General features: G+C 50.4%; 2 protein-coding genes across 3 annotated transcripts; one reads left to right on the top strand and one right to left on the bottom strand.

The window, feature by feature from the left end:
• Positions 1-2,214: 2,214 nt before the first annotated feature.
• Positions 2,215-4,637, bottom strand: LOC109452647 (tubulin alpha-1D chain-like). Its single transcript, XM_019741747.3, has 3 exons — positions 4,442-4,637; positions 3,970-4,118; positions 2,215-3,207 (listed from the first exon to the last, which is right to left on the bottom strand). Exons 1-3 carry the CDS (start codon positions 4,620-4,622, stop codon positions 2,230-2,232), a joined length of 1,308 nt encoding a protein of 435 aa, XP_019597306.3. The 5' UTR covers positions 4,623-4,637; the 3' UTR covers positions 2,215-2,229.
• An 11,634-nt stretch (positions 4,638-16,271) lies between these two features.
• Positions 16,272-20,220, top strand: TUBA4A (tubulin alpha 4a). Of its 2 annotated transcripts, none has more exons than XM_019741768.3 (4): positions 16,272-16,423; positions 18,239-18,461; positions 18,777-18,925; positions 19,178-20,220. In XM_019741768.3, exons 1-4 carry the CDS (start codon positions 16,421-16,423, stop codon positions 20,147-20,149), a joined length of 1,347 nt encoding a protein of 448 aa, XP_019597327.2. In that variant the 5' UTR covers positions 16,272-16,420; the 3' UTR covers positions 20,150-20,220. The 2 variants fall into 2 exon arrangements, with proteins under 2 accessions (XP_019597327.2, XP_074169742.1); XM_074313641.2 differs by lacking the exon at positions 16,272-16,423 and adding an exon at positions 17,315-17,529.
• Positions 20,221-20,343: the final 123 nt, after the last annotated feature.

Here is a 20,343-nt window from a genome sequence, read left to right as displayed (position 1 = left end):
ATATGTTGGGCAACATTCTGGTGCTGAGAGTAGACTAGGCCTTGTTCCCATGAAGCTTCCAGTCCAGTGGGTATAATTGTCTTTACCTCAGGATTAAAGAAGATAATATGGCTACAAGGGCTGGTGCATAGTAGATGCTCAATAAATGGCAGCCATTTCTTAGGGTTTGAAGGGCTCCCAAAATAACCCCTCTTCCTTTGCCAAGTTTGAAACCAGTTGAGAGAAAGGCACAGGAATCAAATAAAGATTTGGAATTCAGTCCATTTAATGGAAAAATAAAATGGGTGTGAGGACATAGCTGAACTATTCAGCCAAAATGGACTTCGAAATACTCCCTGTGAATTAAATTACCCCTTTCCCAGCACCACCACACATACATATACACACAACTGCAGGCCTCTGTCTTCCTAGGACAGACCTTCCCCTGTGAGCTTAAATTCTCAAATTAAAGTGGAGAATATTTGCTCTCTCTGGGCAAATGATTCCAAAATAGGAGGAGGGAACTGCTACGCTGGGCATGCCCATTTTCTTCTCTAAACCCCCCACCATCCTGTTGCTTCCACTCCATCCACTACTTACTGCAAAGTAATTACTGGGACAAGTGTGACAGGGACAGGTGATGGGTCAGATGAGGAGAAGCAGGAGACACTCCATTTCCAGTGCTGATATGTGTTTTATTTGTCTGTTTTCTCTGAGATCCATTCCTCCACCTTCCCTACGCTGCTCTGTATCTCACAGGCTGCACCCCTATTTTTCTAGGCCCTTTGCCAACTAGCTTCTGTCTAGGTTCAGCCATCCGGAGCTGCTGGCTGGAGATTGAGGGTGAGAGGAAGGGAGAAGCCAGGGTAATTCTCTCCTTCTCTCTAAATCTGGGGGTATCTCAGACCGTGGTTGTGTCCACTCTATGGCTCTGCATCCTGACCAATGTCCCTCCCTCCTTGGTCCCTCCTGCTCCCTCTGGGTAGCTCTGCTGTGGCTCCAGCTCCAAAGCTCTGCCCTCACCATCTCATCCCTTGACCTTCAGCCCTGGGGTGATAGCAGCTTCTTAGTGTTGCTGACCTTTGGGCTGCCTTCCCAGGCCTGCTGAGCCTGTGTCCTCTCAGGGTCTGAGAGGAGATGGCCCTACAGCTGCCCAGGGTGGGCTGGCTGGTACAGCAGACAGGAGGGCAGCCTGGCGACCTCTCTGGATGCCCAGCCATTGAAGACTCACCTCTCTCTTGGCCTTCTCTGCTTGCCTCTCAAAAGGCCTCACCTCACCTCCTGTGAGATATCAGGGAAAGGGGACACTGCAGGAAGGACAGAGTGGAAGGCAACACAGCACTGAATCTCTGTGAGGTTGGCTTGCCTTAATTTCCAATGGTTAAACCATCCTTCCAGCCCAGCTGGGGCTACAGAAAGTCCACATACAAGGATTTAAGGGGCAGCCATCTGGTTGGAAGTGGGGCTTGAAACTGTACTTGCATAATACGCGGCATAGGATTGAAAAAAGGGTCCATTGCCTGTTGAGGGTTGATAGGGCTTACTGGAGGAAGGGAAGCCGCCACCCCCCACCCCCACAACTGCCAGCCATTCTCCCATTGTTGCTGCCACTGTGCCACTGTTCTGCCTTAATGCCAGTTTCTGAACTCTCTAAACCCAAACCTCCTGCCTGAAGAAAACAAAACCCGAATCTATAGGATGAACACCAGCTATATCAGCTGTATCAGACTACTCTAAGGCACCTCCTGGCCTCACCAGGCTCTTGTTGCAGCCTGTGGGGCACGGACCTAACATCATCTTGCCTCCTGCCCCAGGGTTTCTCTGTTGACCCTGAAGCCCAAGTGTGTGCAACCCGGAAGTACAGAGGGGCTCATGCTTAATAGGGCAACATTTTAACCAACTGAAGAATGGAGCCAGTGCATAAGTTCCCCCACCCTCACCACCTCTCCTACCCTCTCACCCAAGCAATGGTTCTAAGATGCCATTTATTCAGCTGCCTCTTCACCAGGGTAAATTCTCCCTCCTTCCTTGCTTTACTTGGCCCCCATTCCGCTTCCTGCAATGTACTCTTTATTGAAATCTAAAATCAGATCTGCTTTCTGGGGGAGTCTAGGCTAAGATACCAGCCTTTCTATCCCTCATGAAGGAGAAGCCCTCCTCTCATGGTTTTTCCCAAGAGAAAAAGACATTTGTGAGACAATAAGGCTACAGCACCTTATTTAGCACAGATACAAAAGCATCCCCCTAGTATTAAACCCCCTCTCTTTCTTCCCCCTCCCCCTCCACACTATCCATGCCTAACTCCTCGTAATCCTTCTCCAGGGCAGCCATATCCTCCCGGGCCTCGGAGAACTCACCCTCCTCCATGCCCTCGCCCACATACCAATGCACAAACGCCCTCTTGGCATACATCAGGTCGAACTTGTGGTCCAGGCGGGCCCAGGCCTCGGCAATGGCGGTTGTGTTGCTCAGCATGCACACAGCTCGCTGCACCTTGGCCAGGTCACCCCCAGGCACCACAGTGGGCGGCTGGTAGTTGATACCAACCTTGAAGCCCGTGGGACACCAGTCCACAAATTGAATACTGCGCTTGGTCTTGATGGCAGCAATGGTGGCGTTGACATCCTTGGGCACCACGTCTCCACGGTACAGCAGGCAGCAGGCCATGTACTTGCCATGATGGGGATCGCACTTCACCATCTGGTTGGCAGGCTCGAAGCAGGAATTGGTGATCTCGGCCACCGACAGCTGCTCGTGGTAGGCCTTCTCTGCAGAGATGACGGGCGCGTAGGTGGCCAGGGGGAAGTGGATGCGAGGGTAGGGCACCAGGTTGGTCTGGAACTCCGTCAGGTCCACATTGAGGGCCCCGTCGAAGCGCAGGGAGGCTGTGATGGAAGAGACGATCTGGCTGATGAGGCGGTTGAGGTTGGTGTAGGTGGGGCGCTCGATGTCCAGGTTGCGACGGCAGATGTCATAGATGGTTTCGTTGTCCACCATGAAGGCACAGTCTGAGTGCTCCAGGGTGGTGTGGGTGGTCAGGATGGAGTTGTAGGGCTCCACCACGGCTGTGGACACCTGGGGGGCAGGGTAGATGGAGAACTCGAGCTTGGATTTCTTGCCGTAGTCAACAGAGAGCTGCTCCATCAAGAGCGAGGTGAAGCCGGAGCCGGTGCCGCCCCCAAAGCTGTGGAAAACCAGGAAGCCCTGAAGTCCTGTGCACTGGTCGGCCTCACAGGTGAAGGCAAAGAGAAATGTGGGGTGTGAAGCACAGCTGACAAATGGGAAAGAACCAGCTTGTGCTGTTTCAAATTGCCCCAAAAATTTCATAAAATCTTTGGAAGACTTTTCTAAGAGCACAACAGAGGTCCTCATAGGGTAGGCCCACTCTCTCTCCAACTCGTCCCTCTTCCTCTGACACCTCCTGAGGTCTCTCGTAGGCAGCTCTCTTGAATCCCGTGACATAGTCATTGTCATCATAACTCGACAGCTCCACCCAACTTCATACCTGTGTCCTCCTGATTCAACTTCAGATGTTTCTGCAGGGCTTCTCTACTGAGATCAACAATCTAGGAACTCAATCCCCATCCTTGGTAGAGGCCAAAGTCGATCTTGTAGCCCTGGACTGGCATTATTTGGATCCCTGTTTTTCACAGAGCCTTCTGCCCACCCCTACAATATAAGATGATATTCTGGGAATGCTTCTGGACCCCCATAGCTTGGCCAGGCAGCCCATGGAAAGGTTTGCCCTGGTGGTCACTCTGCCCAGCTTTGGACCCATTGCTATGAGAGAGAGAAGACAGCCAGCTCCATGCTGGAGCTTACGCTCTGCCTCCCCTGATGAGAATGCAGGGCCCTGATCCTGTGTGTTTAAGACTTTTCCAGGAGCCTCTCTCCCAAAGGCTGAAGTGGCCCTTCCCCTATCTGGTCTCCAGACCACTTCACAGCAGGAATCCAGAATCCCCTTTCCCCAGCCCTCAGCCCTTCTCTCACCAGCTTCTGAATCCGGTCCAGCACCAGGTCGATGAGCTCCTTTCCAATGGTACAGTGGCCTCGGGCATACTTACTGGCAGCATCTTCCTTGCCTGTGATGAGCTGCTCTGGATGGAAAAGTTGGTGGTATGTGCCCATCTGAACTTCATCTGTAATGAACAGAGTTTTAGGCCCCCTCCTCTTGCAGCCTGGTTCCGAGAGCCCCAAGGTATCCAGAAAGGGTGGGGTATCCAAGCCCCAATTTCTACCCTGGAGGAGCTCCATTCAGGCTACTGTATTGCCCTTGACTTAAAGTGTCCTTCAATGCAAAAGAAAGGGATGTGGAGTGACCTTGAGACTCTGGAGCTGAGTGACAGTGATTCTGCAGATCTGGAGTTCTAATTGGCAGTAGCAACTAGGAACCACAGACTCTAGTGTTCTCCTGTTACAGAGAAAGACTTGCTGTGGCACCTCGGACGAGGTCATCACTTACCAATCACGGTGGGCTCCAAATCCACAAACACTGCCCGGGGCACATGCTTTGCAGCTCCAGTTTCACTAAAGAAGGTACTGAAAGAGTTGTCCTCTCCTCCGATGGTCTTGTCGCTGGGCATCTGCCCATGTGGTTGGATCCCCCATTCCAAGCAGTAGAGCTCCCAGCAGGCATTGCCCATCTGCACACTGACCTGCCCCACATGGACTGAAATACATTCACACTGAGTGGGCAAAGGGCAGAGAACACGGTGAACAGAGAAAACATATTAAACCTGGACACGATTCCTGCCTTCCTTCCTTGAGTAGTTCTCCTGCTGAGGGCAAAGCTTCCTGGACTCTGCTGTCCTTGCCCTACTTCCTGTGTCTAAGTACTTACTGGTGGCACTGAGGACCAAAAGGTTGCCTCTGGGGGTTGGACCAAAACAGAGTATGTAGGCAGTTCTAAGATTCCAGAGTCTTGCTCAGTGACTAAGCGTCTTGAGGAATGTTGAGGGGATCAAATGAGTCTGGCAGAGTAACCCCCCTCATATTCAGAAAGAAATTAAGGGCCACTGTTGAGGGAAGCAAGTGAGGTTTCATGGGTCAGAGATAAGGAAGAGGTGTAGAAAAAGCAGAAAGAACTCTAGATTCTTGTTACAGCTAGAAATGCCGGCAAGGAAGGGAAAAGTGGGCTTGAAATGGATGTGCAACTGTTCTTTCCTCTCTGGGTGTGCATGTGTCACGTGGGGCGGCCTGCGGGGTCTCTAGTCCTGCTCCCTGCATAAGAACGCAGGACATGGTGAGGCCAAAAAGGAGCACCCACAGAGCCATAGACAGGGGAGTCATACCACTATAGTCTCGCTGGTGGCTGGGTGGGAGATGCAGGAAGCAGGAGCCACACGATTTGCAACCTGCCGTCTGCTTCTCTGCCAACCAACCTCACTTGCTAACTGCAATCCGCGCCTCTCTGCAATCCCCAATCCCCAATCCGCGCTTGCCAGCCACCATCCGCTGCTAGCGTAGCCTCAGCAGTTATATCAGTGGCCAATGGCTCTCTGGTTACAGCTAACGGCCAACTAGTCACAGCTGATGGCCATCTACTACTCCAGCCAGCACCTTTCCATGTGAGGCCGAGAGCCTAGAAACTGTTCTCCTGGCTCTGTTCCCACCACATGGTTCTGGAACTAGGAAGAAAGGTCTTCCCCACATGATTCAAGGCTGGCGGTCAACGAAGTCTTGGCCCTGACGCAGGACTGGAATCATCTGCTTGGTCCTAGAAATGAGAAAGGTCAGTGTCCTGCCTGGGGAGCCTATGAGAATCAAGGAGGCGGCCCTCTCGCTTTATCCCGTTTATTTGAGTCTCTACTATGCCGAACGCTGTGCTGACCCTGGCCATCCATAGCACCTGACACTTGGTCGCCGCCCTCCCGAAGCTGTGTCGGGAAAGGAGAGTTTCATACATTAACAGATAGATGTGCGACAGTGGGGTAAGTGGGGTACCAGAATATGTCTCCCAGCTCTGCTTGAGAAGTCATTACGACAGACCTTAAAAACAAAATGAGCACATTCATCGTGTTTCCCCAAATGTTAAGGCTTAGTAATGAGGGTATGGAATAATGTGAACTCTTCCACTGCTGGTAGAAGGCGCCAGTGGTACGTCTCTTTTGGAGGTAATTTGGCAATGTCTAGGAAAGCTGAAGGTGTTTGTGCTCTAGAGAGATTCTTACCCAGGTAAACAAGAAAACAGGTGCAAAACCTGTCATAGCACCACAGCAATGGAAGCCAGTTAAGTGTCCTTCAGCAGGAGAAAATTGTTAAAGAATGATTTGGAAGTGGAAATGAATGAAATACAAGGCAGAATCTTACCCCAAAAATTCTCACCAGAAAAAAAGCAAATTAAGAAGAATCATACAATATGATACCATTTATATAAATCTTTAACTTGTAAAATAATATGATGCATCATTTACAGATGAAGTTATATATTTACTATATATCCTTATAATGTGTGTGTATTGCAACAAAACTAAAGGAAGCAAGGGAATAGTATTATGATAGCATAGTACAGTGTCACATAGTTGCTGGACTTATCATGCTGATCACTTCTTTAGGTGTATAATTGTTGAATAACTATGGTGTACCCCTATAATATAATATTTCATGTTAGCTATATTTTTAATAAAAATCTTTTTTTAAAAAGGCAAGGGAAACTATTAACACCAAATTTGGAGTAATGGTTCTCTCTAGTACAGGCGAATGCAGAGATTCTATTTCTTAAAGTGGGTAGCAGGCGTTCATTATATTATTCTTTATACTTTTTTGTATGTCTGAAATATTTCATGAATCTTTAATGAGGATGCTTCCTCCGTAAATTTAATAAGTCACTGACATTTTTATGTGACATAAGGGCCTTGACGTCTTATGATTTTTAGATGACTGGGATTAATCCATAAATCATTTGTATCCCAGCCCTATTACTTCTCCGCTTGCCTTGAGCAAGAGTCTTAACCTCTCTGTGGGTGTCCTCCCCTGTGACATGGGGGCGATAATAAGAGCCCCCTCAAAATAGAGCCCCCTAGAATTCTTATGCGGATCAAATGAAAGAATGCATGCATGTTGCCTGGCTCATTTTGTGACACATGTTAGGGTGCACCATACACGTTGGTCCCCCTACAGCTCCCCATCCCCCAATTCCTTCTGTCATAGTAAGAGAAGGCAATGAATTAAGCTGGGAGGGATTGAGGGACAAGGGGTTCAGAAATCCCCAGGTCCAGGAGGAAGGGCTGACCCAAGTCACCAATGACCTGGCGAGGCCAGCATCAGCTGCCGCACTTCCAAGCTTGCCCAGGCTCTGTCTACAAAGCCAGACACAGTCCTGGTCCCCCCAACTGCTGGCCCATGCCAAACATCTCTGACCTCTTGGGTATTCCTGTGATGCTGGAAATGATGCCCCCTACGTTGGGGCAAAGAACTGAGCCCCTGGAGTCTCACAGACTTGGCCTCAAAGCCCTGTTCCTCTACGACTTCAGACAAGTTACTTCACTTCAGTTGCTCTTCTAGCTCCTTTTCCTTTTGACCGTAAAAATAATATAATCTCGCACCTGAACCTGCAAGCTTTATCACTGTGAGGATATTGATTAGTTCCCATTTATTAAGCACTAGTTAGGTGCCAATCACTGTGCTAAGTGCTTCATATACATTATCGCATTTAATTTTCACAACAACCCCCTGCGGTAGGTATTTTTATTAACCCATTTTACAAATAAGGAAACTGACTCTCAGAGAGGTTAAGCAACTAGCTCTTAACTGCTCTCCTATCGGGCCTGGTGGGGAGACATGTTAAAGACATCAGATGAGCCCAAGCCCAGCCAATTCTCCATAAATGAGAGCACCCTCCCTCTCCCTCCTCCTTCTCTCTCTCCCCACTGATAATAACTGCAAATGGCAGGGCTATGAAGATGTGTCCCCACAGCTGGGAGGTGGGACCACAGTGAGTCTGCAGTGGGGCCCAGGGTTTGTAGGAAAATGCCTACATTTTTCTGCTGCAGTCCTGCTTACCCCACACTCCCTACCACTAAATTTAGAGCTTTTCAGCAGCCCTGCCTCTGAGCCCAGGCTCAGACCTACATCCTGGTTACCATCGCCTGTCCTTCTCTACCCCCTGAGTATGGCCCACACACCAGCACACTTGGAGGTGCCGCACTCACATCTGTAAGGCTCCTTTCCCCTTCCCCACCGCACCTACCCGCACCTAATTCCGTAAACATCTGTACTCCCAAAGGTCCCTCACACCACCCACCTGAGCCTACTGGGACTCTCACTGGCATGCACCCCACCCCTGCTCACCATGCTGCCTGGCTGGGAGCTAGCTGGGGTCGTCTGTCTTTGTCTGCTGCTAGATGGAAGGTGGGCATGGGTCTGTGAGACACCCACAGCTGCCAGCCTCTGGTCTGCTCTCAGGGTGGGACTGTTGTTAGAAACATCCCCAGGATGGCAGGCCTGTTGACTTGATTACCAGGCCTGGGCCCAAAGAGGGGAGCGAGTTGGAGTGTGGGTGGGGCTGCTAAGAGTCTGCAGTGAACCAGAAATAAGGAAAACGGGGGCAAGAGATCAACCTCAGCGCCTCCTGGGTAGAAACTCAGACTATCATAGAACATAGGGAACTACCGCTTGGTTTGAGCCACGTCTCCAGCATGTAACATCTTGCCTCAGTTTTCTCATCCGTAGAATGGGGAGTAGTATTGTAAGGGTTAAACAAGATAACATTTCCTAAGTGCTTAGTCCAGAATTGCTGTTTTTCTCCACAGGGAAAGCAAGCTGATGAGCAGGGCTTGGGGCTATTTGTCAGTGTCTCTCCCTATGTCAGTGCAAGTCATTGCTGGTCTAGCCTAGCCTGATTTCTCCACAAAAGGAGTCGCCTTGTATGGAGAAATGGCCTTAGGCAACATTGTGAAATACAAAATGTTCATCTCTGGCATTTGTTCCTGCTTTGTAGTTGTTAAGGCAGGCTTCACCCCTTATCTCCTTTGAATCCCTCAACAACTTTGTGAGGTAGGCGAGGCGGGGCCTCCATTCCCATGATGAAGAAAAGGAAATTGAAGCCTCTTGTGTGTTACCCAAAGTTACATGGGTTTAATTAGTGGTAGAATTAAGATTCATTTGGGATTCAGGTTCGGTGCTTCACCTTTGTCCCCGTGGCAGAGCTGTCATGTCCCTCATCCCCCTCCTGTGTCTTTATTTCCTTCCTTCCCATCTTAACTTACACGGTCAGTGGTGATCACTCTCTTGTGTACCCCTAACTTCCTTGCCTCCCTCTGGCGTCAGCAGCCTTGTTTGACTAAACAACCCCGGTTAAACCCATTTCTTCACCAACTCTCTGCCTATACTGACCCAGCTAAACAGTGGAAAAACCCAGAACCAAGCTGACAGATCTGACTTCAAATGCATGACCAGTCACATTAAATGGACCCTAATGCTGCCTGGAAACCACACTCCATCTCTCCTGTCACTCTTCCAGATAGCAACCATGACCCAGAATAGAAATGCCAGATTTAGCACATAAAAGAATTTTACCTAGAAATCCTATCCAGGAAGTAACTGCTAATGTGAAATTTCAGTCACTGTGGCAAATGGTAGGGGTTATTTTGAGGCAGGGGTTTTGTCAGAGACCTTTCATCATATACTAGGGAGTGACCCAGAATATCAAGATGGTTAACTCTGGTTTTGGCTGTGGACTGGTCTTTTCTATCTGGAAGTCAGAGGTCAAGATCCTCAGAGAGTAGACACCGCCAACCACCACTTCAAAGGTAAGGAAGCTCAGACTTCCACGGGGTTGATCCGTGAGTTGAAGCCATAGACCTCAGGAATTATCGTCCAGAGGAATTATTATCCAGATGGAGGGATTTGGGGCCCAGAGGGCTCACTGGGCCCAAAACTCTTTTGTCCAGCACTTCAACTTCCCCCAACTGGTCTTCAACGTTGGGCATCTCAGAGTCAGCCTAGACATCACCAACTCTGAAAAGAAAATTATCCTAAAGGCAGGTGCGGGGAGGGCTCTTATGTAAAACAGAATAGAGAGACTGAGGTTTTAAAAGCATATTAATGTATCTAAGTTATAAAATGAGGGGCAATCAATACTCTTAATTCCTTCAACAAATATTTATTGAACATCTGCTATGTGCCAAACACTGTTCCAGGTACCAGGGATACAGCGGTTCTCAAAAAAGTGCATGCTGTTAAGGAACTGACATTTTCATGAGGAGATACATAATGAATAAAGGAGACAATTTCAGGTTACAATAGGCACGTGAAAAAAACAAAACAGGATAATGGCACAGAAAGAGATGGGAGGTGGGGGAGCTAAAACTGAGAGGGAGCAGCTCTCTAAAAAAGTACTATTTAAACAGAGACTGAATCAAAAGGTGTCAGCCATGGCGAGATCTGGATAAGAGTGATCCAGGCAGAGAGAATAGAGAGTGCAAAGGTTCCTAGGTAGGAGCGAGCCCCATGTGCTCAAGAAAATAGCATAAGGGAGGGAGCTATATGAGATCACATAGGTAAAGGGGCCTTGGGAGGAGAGGGGCTTTTATTACAAGTGCAATGGGGAGAGGTTAAGCAAACATGATTGCTTAGTTTGTGTTTCAGAGCGAGTATTGCAGCTGCTGTGTGGAGAATGCATGATAGGGGTTCAAGAGTAGAAGCAGGAAGTTGGTTAGGAGGCTACTGTCGGCATCCAGAAATGAGGGGGTGGGAGCTTGGACTACAGTAGGGGTGAAGGGAATAGCTGGGTTCCAAGTAATGGGACATGCTAAAGTGGGGTGAGGCAGCTGTACCCAACAGCCTTCCCTGCCCCTGCCTTCACTTCTTTGCTGGTAGGGTTCTGATTTTGTTTAATTACTCACCCTTCCACTTGCTCAAGGAAGATGGGCTTTCCTCAGATCTATGGGTATAAGGTAGTCTAAACCATTCATGGTAATGCTGTTCCCTCCTTCTAGTGACTGGTGTAGGCACGGGGTTCGTGAGATATAAGCGGAAGTCTGGTTTAAGGAAAGGCTTTTCTCTCTGATAAAGAGATGTGGGAGGAAACCCCCCTTTCCTGCCTTAGGACAGTGTCATATGAAGACATGATACTTGGAGCTGCTTGCAGCCATCTTATGATTATGAGGGAAGATGTCACCAGCCCATGGAGGATTCCAGAGCAGAAAGCTGGAAATACTGGAGTTATTGGTGACAGCACTAAGTCAACCCTGGAATCGTCCTACACTCAGATTTGTTGTGGGATAATAAATATTCTCAGTGTTTAAGCCACTGTTAGTTAAGCTTTCCATTATTTGCAGCCAAAAAAAATTCAAACTGGGTGGCTGGATGGCTCAGTTGGTTAGAGCACAAGCTCTTAACAACAAGGTTGCCAGTTCAATTCTCGCAGGGTATGGTGGGCTGTGCCCCTTTCACTTAAGACTGAAAATGGCAGCTGGACTTGGAGCCGAGCTGCGCCCTCCTCAACTAGATTGCAGGACAATGACTTGACTTGGAGCTGATGGGTCCTGGGAAAACACACTGTTCCCCAATATTCCCCAATTTAAAAAAAATGCCTAAAGAGTGGTCTATAGGGAAAAAAAAAATTCTAACTGAAAAAAGAGGAGGAGGAGTGAGGGAAAGAGAGGAATGCAGGATGATCCTTGGTTTTTAACTTAAGCCTGTGGTTGGGAGGTGATACTGTTCCTTAGACTCGGAAGCCTAGGACAGAAACAGGATGGGCAGTGAGTGGGGTAAGGGTAGGATATGGAAAGTTCCACTCCTGAATGCGTTATATTTGAGATGTCTAACAGGCTTTCAGGTGGAGATATCAAGAAGGCGAGTAGTTGTGTGAGTTCAGAGGGAGGTCCCAAATGGAGACACAAATTTGAGAGTTATCAGAATATTGCTTTCTCATGATTCCTTTCTTTCACTATGGTTTGGGAAGATATATAGTCTAACTCTGTTCCTTTTTAAATAACTCTAGAAATGTTACAAAAGCTTTTTACTAAGGACATTAAAAAATGTTCCTAAAGTGGAGATAATATAATAAAACACCATATACTGAGATAAGCCACCTTCAACAATTGTTCCTGCAGGGAGAAAAACAAAGAAAAGAGAGCGCTTGGGACTGAGCTAGGGGGAACACCCTTTAGAAGCAAGCCATCAAAAACCACCAAGGAGTGGCCAGAACAAAAACGGGGATGGAGAGGGATGGGGAGGGGATGTCATTAAAGCCAAGAAGGAAGTGATTCAAGGAGGAAGGATCCCCTATGTTGAACACTGATGAGAGGCTGAGAAAGATGAAGATAGAGATGTGACCTTTGGCTTTGACAACTGGAGGTCACCAGAGACCTTGGCAAGAGGATCTCAGTGAAGCATGGGAACCAAGCCTGCAGGGAGAGTGGGGAGGAGAGAGAAGACATGGAGATATCCCTTTAGAAAGGTTGTGCTGTGAGAAGGAAGACAGCTGGTAGAGGCTCCAGCCTGGAAAAACAGGATGTGCACTAAGGCTCAGCTCCACTTCTCCCAGTACAACTAGTGGAGTCATTTGAAACTTTGAGGACCTTGCTGCACTGCTCCAAGATGAAGGTGTGGGATTCTGGGAAAGGGTTGGAAAAGATGGAGATAACAGTGGGCAAAGGGAAGAGGGAGAGAAATCCAAAGAGTGGCCTGCTGGACACCCATGGAGGGTAGATGAATTAAGTGTTTATTTAATGGGAGGAGTGAAGAATTGCCTGGAATCATCTTCTAGATTCTGTACGTGTATGTGAATGTCTAAAAGATTTCAATCTGTTTATATGAACTGTTACCTGCACACCCCCCCAGACCTTATGGCTCTAATTCAGCAGCATCTGTATATATCCTGAGGACACACACACACACACACACACACACACACTCAGAAGCAGAACATGTATCCCACTAACATGCCTTGGGCACTTCTTCCTGCACCTTTGTCCTCTCCACTTTCCTTGCCAGAAGGCCTGCTCAGGGGTTGTAAACTCCTTGCTACAGGGGCCAGGGTAACATAAATGTGTAAGGGGGGCTGAGCATATGATATTAAATGACAACAAACCCTCATCACCTGTGTCAGGGAGACATAGAGTGGTGAGAACTGAGTGAGCCTGAGCAGCTTGCTGTCCAGTCTAAGAAGATAGCCACTATCCAGCTCCATTTGTTACCCTATTAGTTTCCTGATGCTGCTGAAACAAACTGTTGCAAATTTCTTAGCCTAAAACAACACAGGTTATTTTATAGTCCTGGAGATTGGAAGTCCAAAATTAGTCTTACCGGGCTAAACTCAAGATGTTGGCAGGGTTGCCTCCTAGAGACTCTAGAGAAGAATCTGTTCCTCATTTTTCCCATCTTCTAGAGGCTGTCCATATGCCTGATTCATTGCTCTCTTCCATCTTGAAAGCCAACAATCACATCACTCTGACCTCTGCTTCTGCCCCCTGCTTCCCTGACTCTGACCCGCTTGCCTTCCTCTTCCATTTATAAGAACTCTTGTGATTACATTGGGCCCACCCAGAAAATCCAGAATTATCTCATCTCAAGATCTTTACCGTAATCACATCTGCAAAGCCTTTTTCCCAGAACATACATAGTCACAGGTTCTGGGGATTAGAAAGTGGACATCTTCGGGGGGGCGGGGCGGGGGGCCTATTACTCTGCCTACCAGTGTTGCCAAATGGGAATGCAGGCCTACTTTGGCCAGACCTTCCAGTTCTTTTCAGTAAAAGCTAGAAATCTGCATTTTTATATGACTGTGAAGAAAAAGTTAACATAGCAGGCCTGAGATTACTATCCTTAGAAAGGCCTGCTTGCAAGGTTGACCCTTGGCTGGCATCTGGGAACTTGGCTCTTGGAGTGTTCCCAATCAGCAGTTAAACAGTGATGGTTCACTGAGCCTAGACTGTTGGTGTAAATAATATGGTTTATGTTGAACGCCTGCTTTTCTTCTAGGAGTCTGGAATTTTGGTATGTGCAACGCAGAGGTGCCTATGTGACCAGCCCCCAATAAGACCTTGGGTACTGTGTGTCTAATGAACTTCCTTTGGCAGAAACACTGCAGGGAAATGTTGCTCCATTTTCATTCTGAAGGAGGAACACACTTTGTAAGTCCTTATGGGAGGGAGAGGGCATAGATTCCTCTAGACTCCCCATATGTCTTTTCCCTTTACCATCCAGCGGTGTAGCCTTCCCATATCGCTGTAATAAACCTTAGTTATGAGTACAACTTTATCCTGAGTTCTTTGAGTCCTTCTAGCTAATCTTCTAACATATGGGTGGTCTTGGGGATGCCCCAACACAAACACAATTTCTGATTTTCCCCCCCTATATTCTAAATGCTACAGGGGTTAACACTGTGAGGGCCAAACAAAACATTTCTGAGAGGCAATTTGTAACTTCTGGCTTCTTAGACTTCTACCCTAATTTTAGTCCCATCTCTCAAGTGAAACAATTCATCTGACACACACTTAGCAAATGCCTACCATGTGCTAAGCACCATGCCAGGAACTGGGGACACGAAGATGGCTAAGACAATTACCTTCACCAAATTTGCTATCTAGTAAGATGGGCATGTACACAAATAAATGCAGCATGATGTGCTACATGCACTAAAATAAATGAATAAAATGCTCTAAGAATCCAGACAGTTGCTTACATAGTGCTTTGCTGCATCTCTACACATCCCTAAATTCACCTAGTCTTCACAATCTGCAGTTATCCCAGTTTCACAAATGAATCTGAACCTGGAGGTCAAAGAGTTTTAGGGTTTTGCCTAAATAGCTAAAATCTCTTATGATATTCATTCTGCTGGGGTGGGGGTGCACAAGGGAAAAAGAGGGCCAGGGAAGGTCTGCACCAGGCCACATGTTCTGTAATCACCAAGGGTTCTTGCTCTGTGGAGACCATGACCCCATTTCCCAAAGCAGCCTCACTCTATGCCCTTGTCAGTTTTCTTTTTTATGAATGAGTCTTGTTCTCCCAACCAGATGGCAAGTCCACTGGGAAAGGAGACCTTGTCATATTTCACTGTATTTCTTTCCATGCCTTGCCTAAGTAAGGTGTCAATTAGCTATTTTGTTGATAGAAAGTTGTCACACTAGTTATTTTATCCTGCTGTGTTGTGTTGTCAGACAGCCCTTGCCCTAGGAAACACTATGGTAGGAGAGGCAGGTGAATCCTTTCCAACTGACTAGCCCGGGAGACAGGTTTCTCAAATGTGTGCCAATGGCACATGGAGCATTTCCTAATGAATTTCCCCAGTGAAGGGAGACAGCTAGAAAATGAAAGGCACATAAGGAAAAGCAGAAATAGATTAAAAAGCCCATTCTTGCAAGAAATGGAAATGAAAGTTAGAAGGACTAGCTTCTGCTGAGGCCTCCATCTGAGCACTAAGGGTGTTAAGATGCAGGTCGCTGATCCTGCCACGGCTTAGGGACAGAAGAGGATGGGAAAGTCAAAATCAGCCACGATATCAGAATTTCCATTTTTTTTCCTCTTCGGTGTCAACAAACATTTTGATACCTCACAACGCTTTCCGGTTGGAATTATTGTCTCCTTTTCACCGATGCCAAGGACTCGTGAGGTTAAGTCACCTGCCCAAGGTCACCCAGGGCAGTCAGAATGTGGATCGAGGTCCTAAGGGCTTTAGGCCGGAGCTCCCGCGGTTCTGGCAGCAGGAAAGCGGGCAGGTAGCAGTGGCAAGGGCTCGCTAATAGTGACGGCGCTGATGACGAGGCCACTGACCCGCGGGCAGCGGCCAAGCGGTGGCAGATTCTCGGGGTCGGCCTTCGCAGGTAGGCTGCGGGACTCAGCTCGGTGGGGCAGTCTAAAGGACCGGCACCCTGGGTCTCAAACTGTGCAGCATCCGGTCCTCGGCCGCCCACAGGCATTGGCGGAGGCCAGCCGTCCCAGCCGGGGACCAGCAGGCGGCGTGCAGCCGCAAGGGGTTCCTCCGGGACCGGCCGGAGCCAGGTAGTCGGTTGGAGCCTCCAGAGAGGCGGGACACGGAGGGCTCGGGCGAAGGTCCGGTAAAGCCACCTCCGAAGAACAGCCTCTATGGCACCCGGCCTAAGTCAGAAAACCTGAGCGACGGGCGACCCCATGACGCAGGTGCAGGCGAGACGCGCCCTGGCACCGCGTCCTGCGTCGGTGCAGCAGCGCTCGAGATCCCGAAGTATGGGTTCAAAACCGGGAGCGTAGGGTTAAAGCCCAGGTTGCTACTCCTAACGCAGGTCCGACAGGTGAGAGACCCCGGCAACGCGCGGGGAAGGTACCCTCTCTGGCCCCACCCCTCGGAGCCGCCTACTCCTCGGGAGGCGTGGCCTCCAGGCCGCCCAGCTTCTAGTGGGCGAGCCTAGCGCGCGGCCCCGCCCCCCTCATATAAGAGCGGTGCGGCACTGCAGCTAGCGCACTTCTCACTGAGACCCGTCACGCGGACTCTAAGTGAGACCCACCGCCAGGACTCACCATGGTGAGTGCGGCCCCACCGGGTTGGAGCCCATCCCCTAATTGCCCCTCTCTTTTGGGGACGCTTCCTTTCGGGATGCTCGGGGCCCTTTATCTGGCGTTCCTGGTCTCGAGGAGGTGCAAGGGTGTTTGCATCACCCCCACCCCCACCCCGTCCTAGTGACTTTGGCCGAGCCGTGTTGTCCACTTTCAAAGGCTGGGGTAGGGGGGTGGGGTACAGTGGGATTCTTCACTAGCAGAGAGGAGTCCTCCTGGAAATCCCCCCAGCTCCACCAAGCATTTAACCCTCCTTAGGGGAGTTACGCGGTCCCGCGCCCAGTCCTTTTCGCGGGCGAGGGAGTCCCGCTTGGCTGCCCATTGCCCCTATCCTCCCCCACCCGGTCCCTGGAACTGACCGAACACGTGCTTGGCGCCAGAAGGTGGAAGGGGATCAGGTTACTTGGTTCAGCATCCCCTTTTCCTCCGACTGTGTGTGCATCCCTCCTACTCTCACCCCTCCCCGTGACTCAGCACCCCGCTTCTGAGGCAAAAGGGGTGGCGGGAATGGGGTTCGGTCTCATGAGGCGAGCCAGCCCCTCTCCAGCCTGAGCCGGGGTGCGCGGACGGGCAGAGACAGCTGTCACTGAGCGGGAGCGCGGGCCAAGGCCAGGTTGGGGGGAGGGGGAAGAGGTGTGTGTAGGGGGGTGGTATTTATAGCCCAAGAACGGGGGCCGAAATCCAATCTTCGCTTTCCGCTGGGATGTAACTGGAAAGAATCTCAAAGGAGCGGGGGTGGTGGGGGGCGGGCGGCGGCGAATACAAGGCCGGAGTGCAGGATGGCGCTCATCCGGCTAGGGGCAAGGCGCGTTACCTCTGGGGCCTCGTCACAGGTTCCGCTTCCTTTTCTGAGTATTTGGAAACTGTCACCCCGCCATTTCGGTGTTGGGAAAGGAGGCTGCGCAGGCCCGGCTCCGCACCACTTTGGCGCTTCAGGGGTTACTTTCAGACTGGCAGGGACGAGCCTAGGGCAGCGAATGCCCCAGTGCTCACAGCCCTTTTGCCTGCAGCTGCCCTCTGCGCTCACTAACATTATCTTTGCTATTTCCCTGAGGGCTGTCGCCTTGGAAGAAGGTGGTAACGACGTGCAGAGTGCGGGGGTGGAGGTGGGGAGAGGAGACAGATGGGATTGATCCCTAGAGCCAGATGGGATTTAAAGGTGGGGGAGAGGGCATCCTGATGGCAGTGTGGTCAGTTGGTGCCAGACTGGAAGGCGGAAACAACTCTGCAGCCCACAGGAAAGAAAGGGGGAGAGGGTTGTACGAAATTCCAGTTGTTCATACTCAAAGCAAAGAGTTAATCAGGTGGGGGGTGGGTGGAGGCTCTAGCGATAAACTCAACGGCTCTGGAAAACCTTCTGTCCCTTGTTAGGCTCTTGAGAAGCTGGGTTTGTGGGAGTAGGAATGGGGAACAGCTGAAAAGTCTCTTGTTTTTGTCTCAGTTACTGCAGTGTCTTGTCTGTCTCATAGGCACTTGCCCTCTCCATCCTCCCTGAGTGTCCTATGAATGTGTCCGAGTCCTGTGGAGCCACAGCTCTCACTTGGCAAGGTCCCCACGGAGAAGTAGGCTAAGGGACTGGCCTGCCCTACTGGGTGCCCCCGGTTGGGGAGTCCTATGCAGGGGAGCCTGGGCAGGCTCCCAGCCTCTTCTGACCTCTGTCCAACCCCAAGCCTCCACTTTTGCCAACTGAGTCATCCTAGCTGGTAGGTGATAGGGTGAGAGGCTTATGAGGTGAGGAACTATGGATGTGGGGCTTATGCTCTCCTCTCTCTTTATCTCTCAGCGTGAATGCATCTCAGTCCATGTGGGGCAGGCAGGTGTCCAGATGGGCAATGCCTGCTGGGAGCTCTACTGTCTGGAACATGGGATTCAGCCTGACGGGCAGATGCCCAGTGACAAGACCATTGGTGGAGGGGATGACTCCTTTACCACCTTCTTCTGTGAAACCGGCGCTGGAAAGCACGTGCCTCGGGCAGTTTTTGTGGATTTGGAGCCCACTGTAATTGGTGAGAGGGAAAATGGGGTGGAATTGAGCGGAGTGGAGAGACTCTAAGCTTCTCTCTGGAGAGAGGGTGTCTAGATCTGGCTTTCCTGGCCCTGAAAACTCTTCTCCCTGTTTGAATGTAAAGAAGGCAAGCTAATCGCAGGCTGGCCTGGGCAGCAAGTCTGGGTTTCCCTCACACCCTGGTATCTCACACTGGCAGAAGGATGAACTCTTCCACGCATCTGACTGCAGCTACCACACTGAGGGAGGGAGGGAGGTCCCTGCTGAGCACAGCCTTGTGGTTTGGGCCCTAACGATGTGGTTTCTGCCCTTCCAGATGAGATCCGAAATGGCCCCTATCGGCAGCTCTTCCACCCAGAGCAGCTCATCACTGGGAAAGAGGATGCCGCGAACAACTATGCCCGTGGGCACTACACCATTGGCAAGGAGATCATTGATCCAGTATTGGACCGGATCCGCAAGCTGGTGAGAGTCTGGCATGGAAGGGAGGGGGCTTATGAGACGATGTTAATGGTCAGGAACATTTTTTTTCAGATCCATTTCAGGGGTCATCTCTGTTTGTCACCAGAAGGGTCACCGGAACGTGCTGCTGCTATGGAATACTCATTCTTCTTTGTCCTGGCTCCTGAGATATTTTAGGCTTTTGTGGAGCCAGAATATAGACTTCCTCAGGCCCTTCCCCCACCTACATTGCTCTTTGTTTTTCTTGCCTTTCAGTCCGACCAGTGCACAGGACTTCAGGGCTTCCTGGTTTTCCACAGCTTTGGGGGCGGCACCGGCTCCGGCTTCACCTCACTCTTGATGGAGCGGCTCTCTGTTGACTACGGCAAGAAATCCAAGCTCGAGTTCTCCATCTACCCAGCCCCCCAGGTGTCCACAGCCGTGGTGGAGCCCTACAACTCCATCCTGACCACCCACACCACCCTGGAGCACTCAGACTGTGCCTTCATGGTGGACAACGAAGCCATCTATGACATCTGCCGTCGCAACCTGGACATCGAGCGCCCCACCTACACCAACCTCAACCGCCTCATCAGCCAGATCGTCTCTTCCATCACAGCCTCCCTGCGCTTCGACGGGGCCCTCAACGTGGACCTGACGGAGTTCCAGACCAACCTGGTGCCCTACCCTCGCATCCACTTCCCCCTGGCCACCTACGCGCCCGTCATCTCTGCAGAGAAGGCCTACCACGAGCAGCTGTCGGTGGCCGAGATCACCAATTCCTGCTTCGAGCCTGCCAACCAGATGGTGAAGTGCGATCCCCGTCATGGCAAGTACATGGCCTGCTGCCTGCTGTACCGTGGAGACGTGGTGCCCAAGGATGTCAACGCTGCCATTGCTGCCATCAAGACCAAGCGCAGTATTCAATTTGTGGACTGGTGTCCCACGGGCTTCAAGGTTGGTATCAACTACCAGCCGCCCACTGTGGTGCCCGGGGGTGACCTGGCCAAGGTGCAGCGAGCTGTGTGCATGCTGAGCAACACAACCGCCATTGCCGAGGCCTGGGCCCGCCTGGACCACAAGTTCGACCTGATGTATGCCAAGAGGGCGTTTGTGCATTGGTATGTGGGCGAGGGCATGGAGGAGGGTGAGTTCTCCGAGGCCCGGGAGGATATGGCTGCCCTGGAGAAGGATTACGAGGAAGTAGGCATCGACTCCTATGAGGACGAGGATGAGGGAGAAGAATAGAACAGCTGCCTGGAGCCCACTCACTGTGTTTATTGCAAAATCCTTTTGAAATAAACAGTCTCCTTGCACGATTTCTTGTTCCCTCTGTGAGTGCTTGAGCTTCTGCTGCTGCCCTCACTATTTGCTGCTTATGACCCTTTTCCCTTCCATGCTGAAGGCAAGACCTGCCAAAGGGCCCTTGCCAGGCCCAGGAC

This window comes from Rhinolophus sinicus, chromosome 17, assembly GCF_057876585.1.
Source record: "Rhinolophus sinicus isolate RSI-liver-muscle chromosome 17, RSI-T2T, whole genome shotgun sequence".
Taxonomy (NCBI): Eukaryota; Metazoa; Chordata; class Mammalia; order Chiroptera; family Rhinolophidae; genus Rhinolophus; species Rhinolophus sinicus.
The sequence above is the reverse complement of the archived record's forward strand: the minus strand, read 5'-3'. Positions and strand labels throughout refer to the sequence as shown.

Bases quoted from the DNA above. Each gene is read 5' to 3' on its own strand.
- LOC109452647 (XM_019741747.3), bottom strand. From the start codon at position 4,622: ATGGGCAATGCCTGCTGGGAGCTCTACTGCTTGGAATGGGGGATCCAA. The intron at 4,119-4,441 runs GTAAGTGATGAC...TGTTCATTACAG, and splicing joins TTTGGAGCCCACCGTGATTG to ATGAAGTTCAGATGGGCACA. The intron at 3,208-3,969 runs GTGAGAGAAGGG...TTCACCTGTGAG, and splicing joins TGGACCGGATTCAGAAGCTG to GCCGACCAGTGCACAGGACT.
- TUBA4A (XM_019741768.3), top strand. The intron at 18,462-18,776 runs GTGAGAGGGAAA...CTGCCCTTCCAG, and splicing joins TTTGGAGCCCACTGTAATTG to ATGAGATCCGAAATGGCCCC. The intron at 18,926-19,177 runs GTGAGAGTCTGG...CTTGCCTTTCAG, and splicing joins TGGACCGGATCCGCAAGCTG to TCCGACCAGTGCACAGGACT.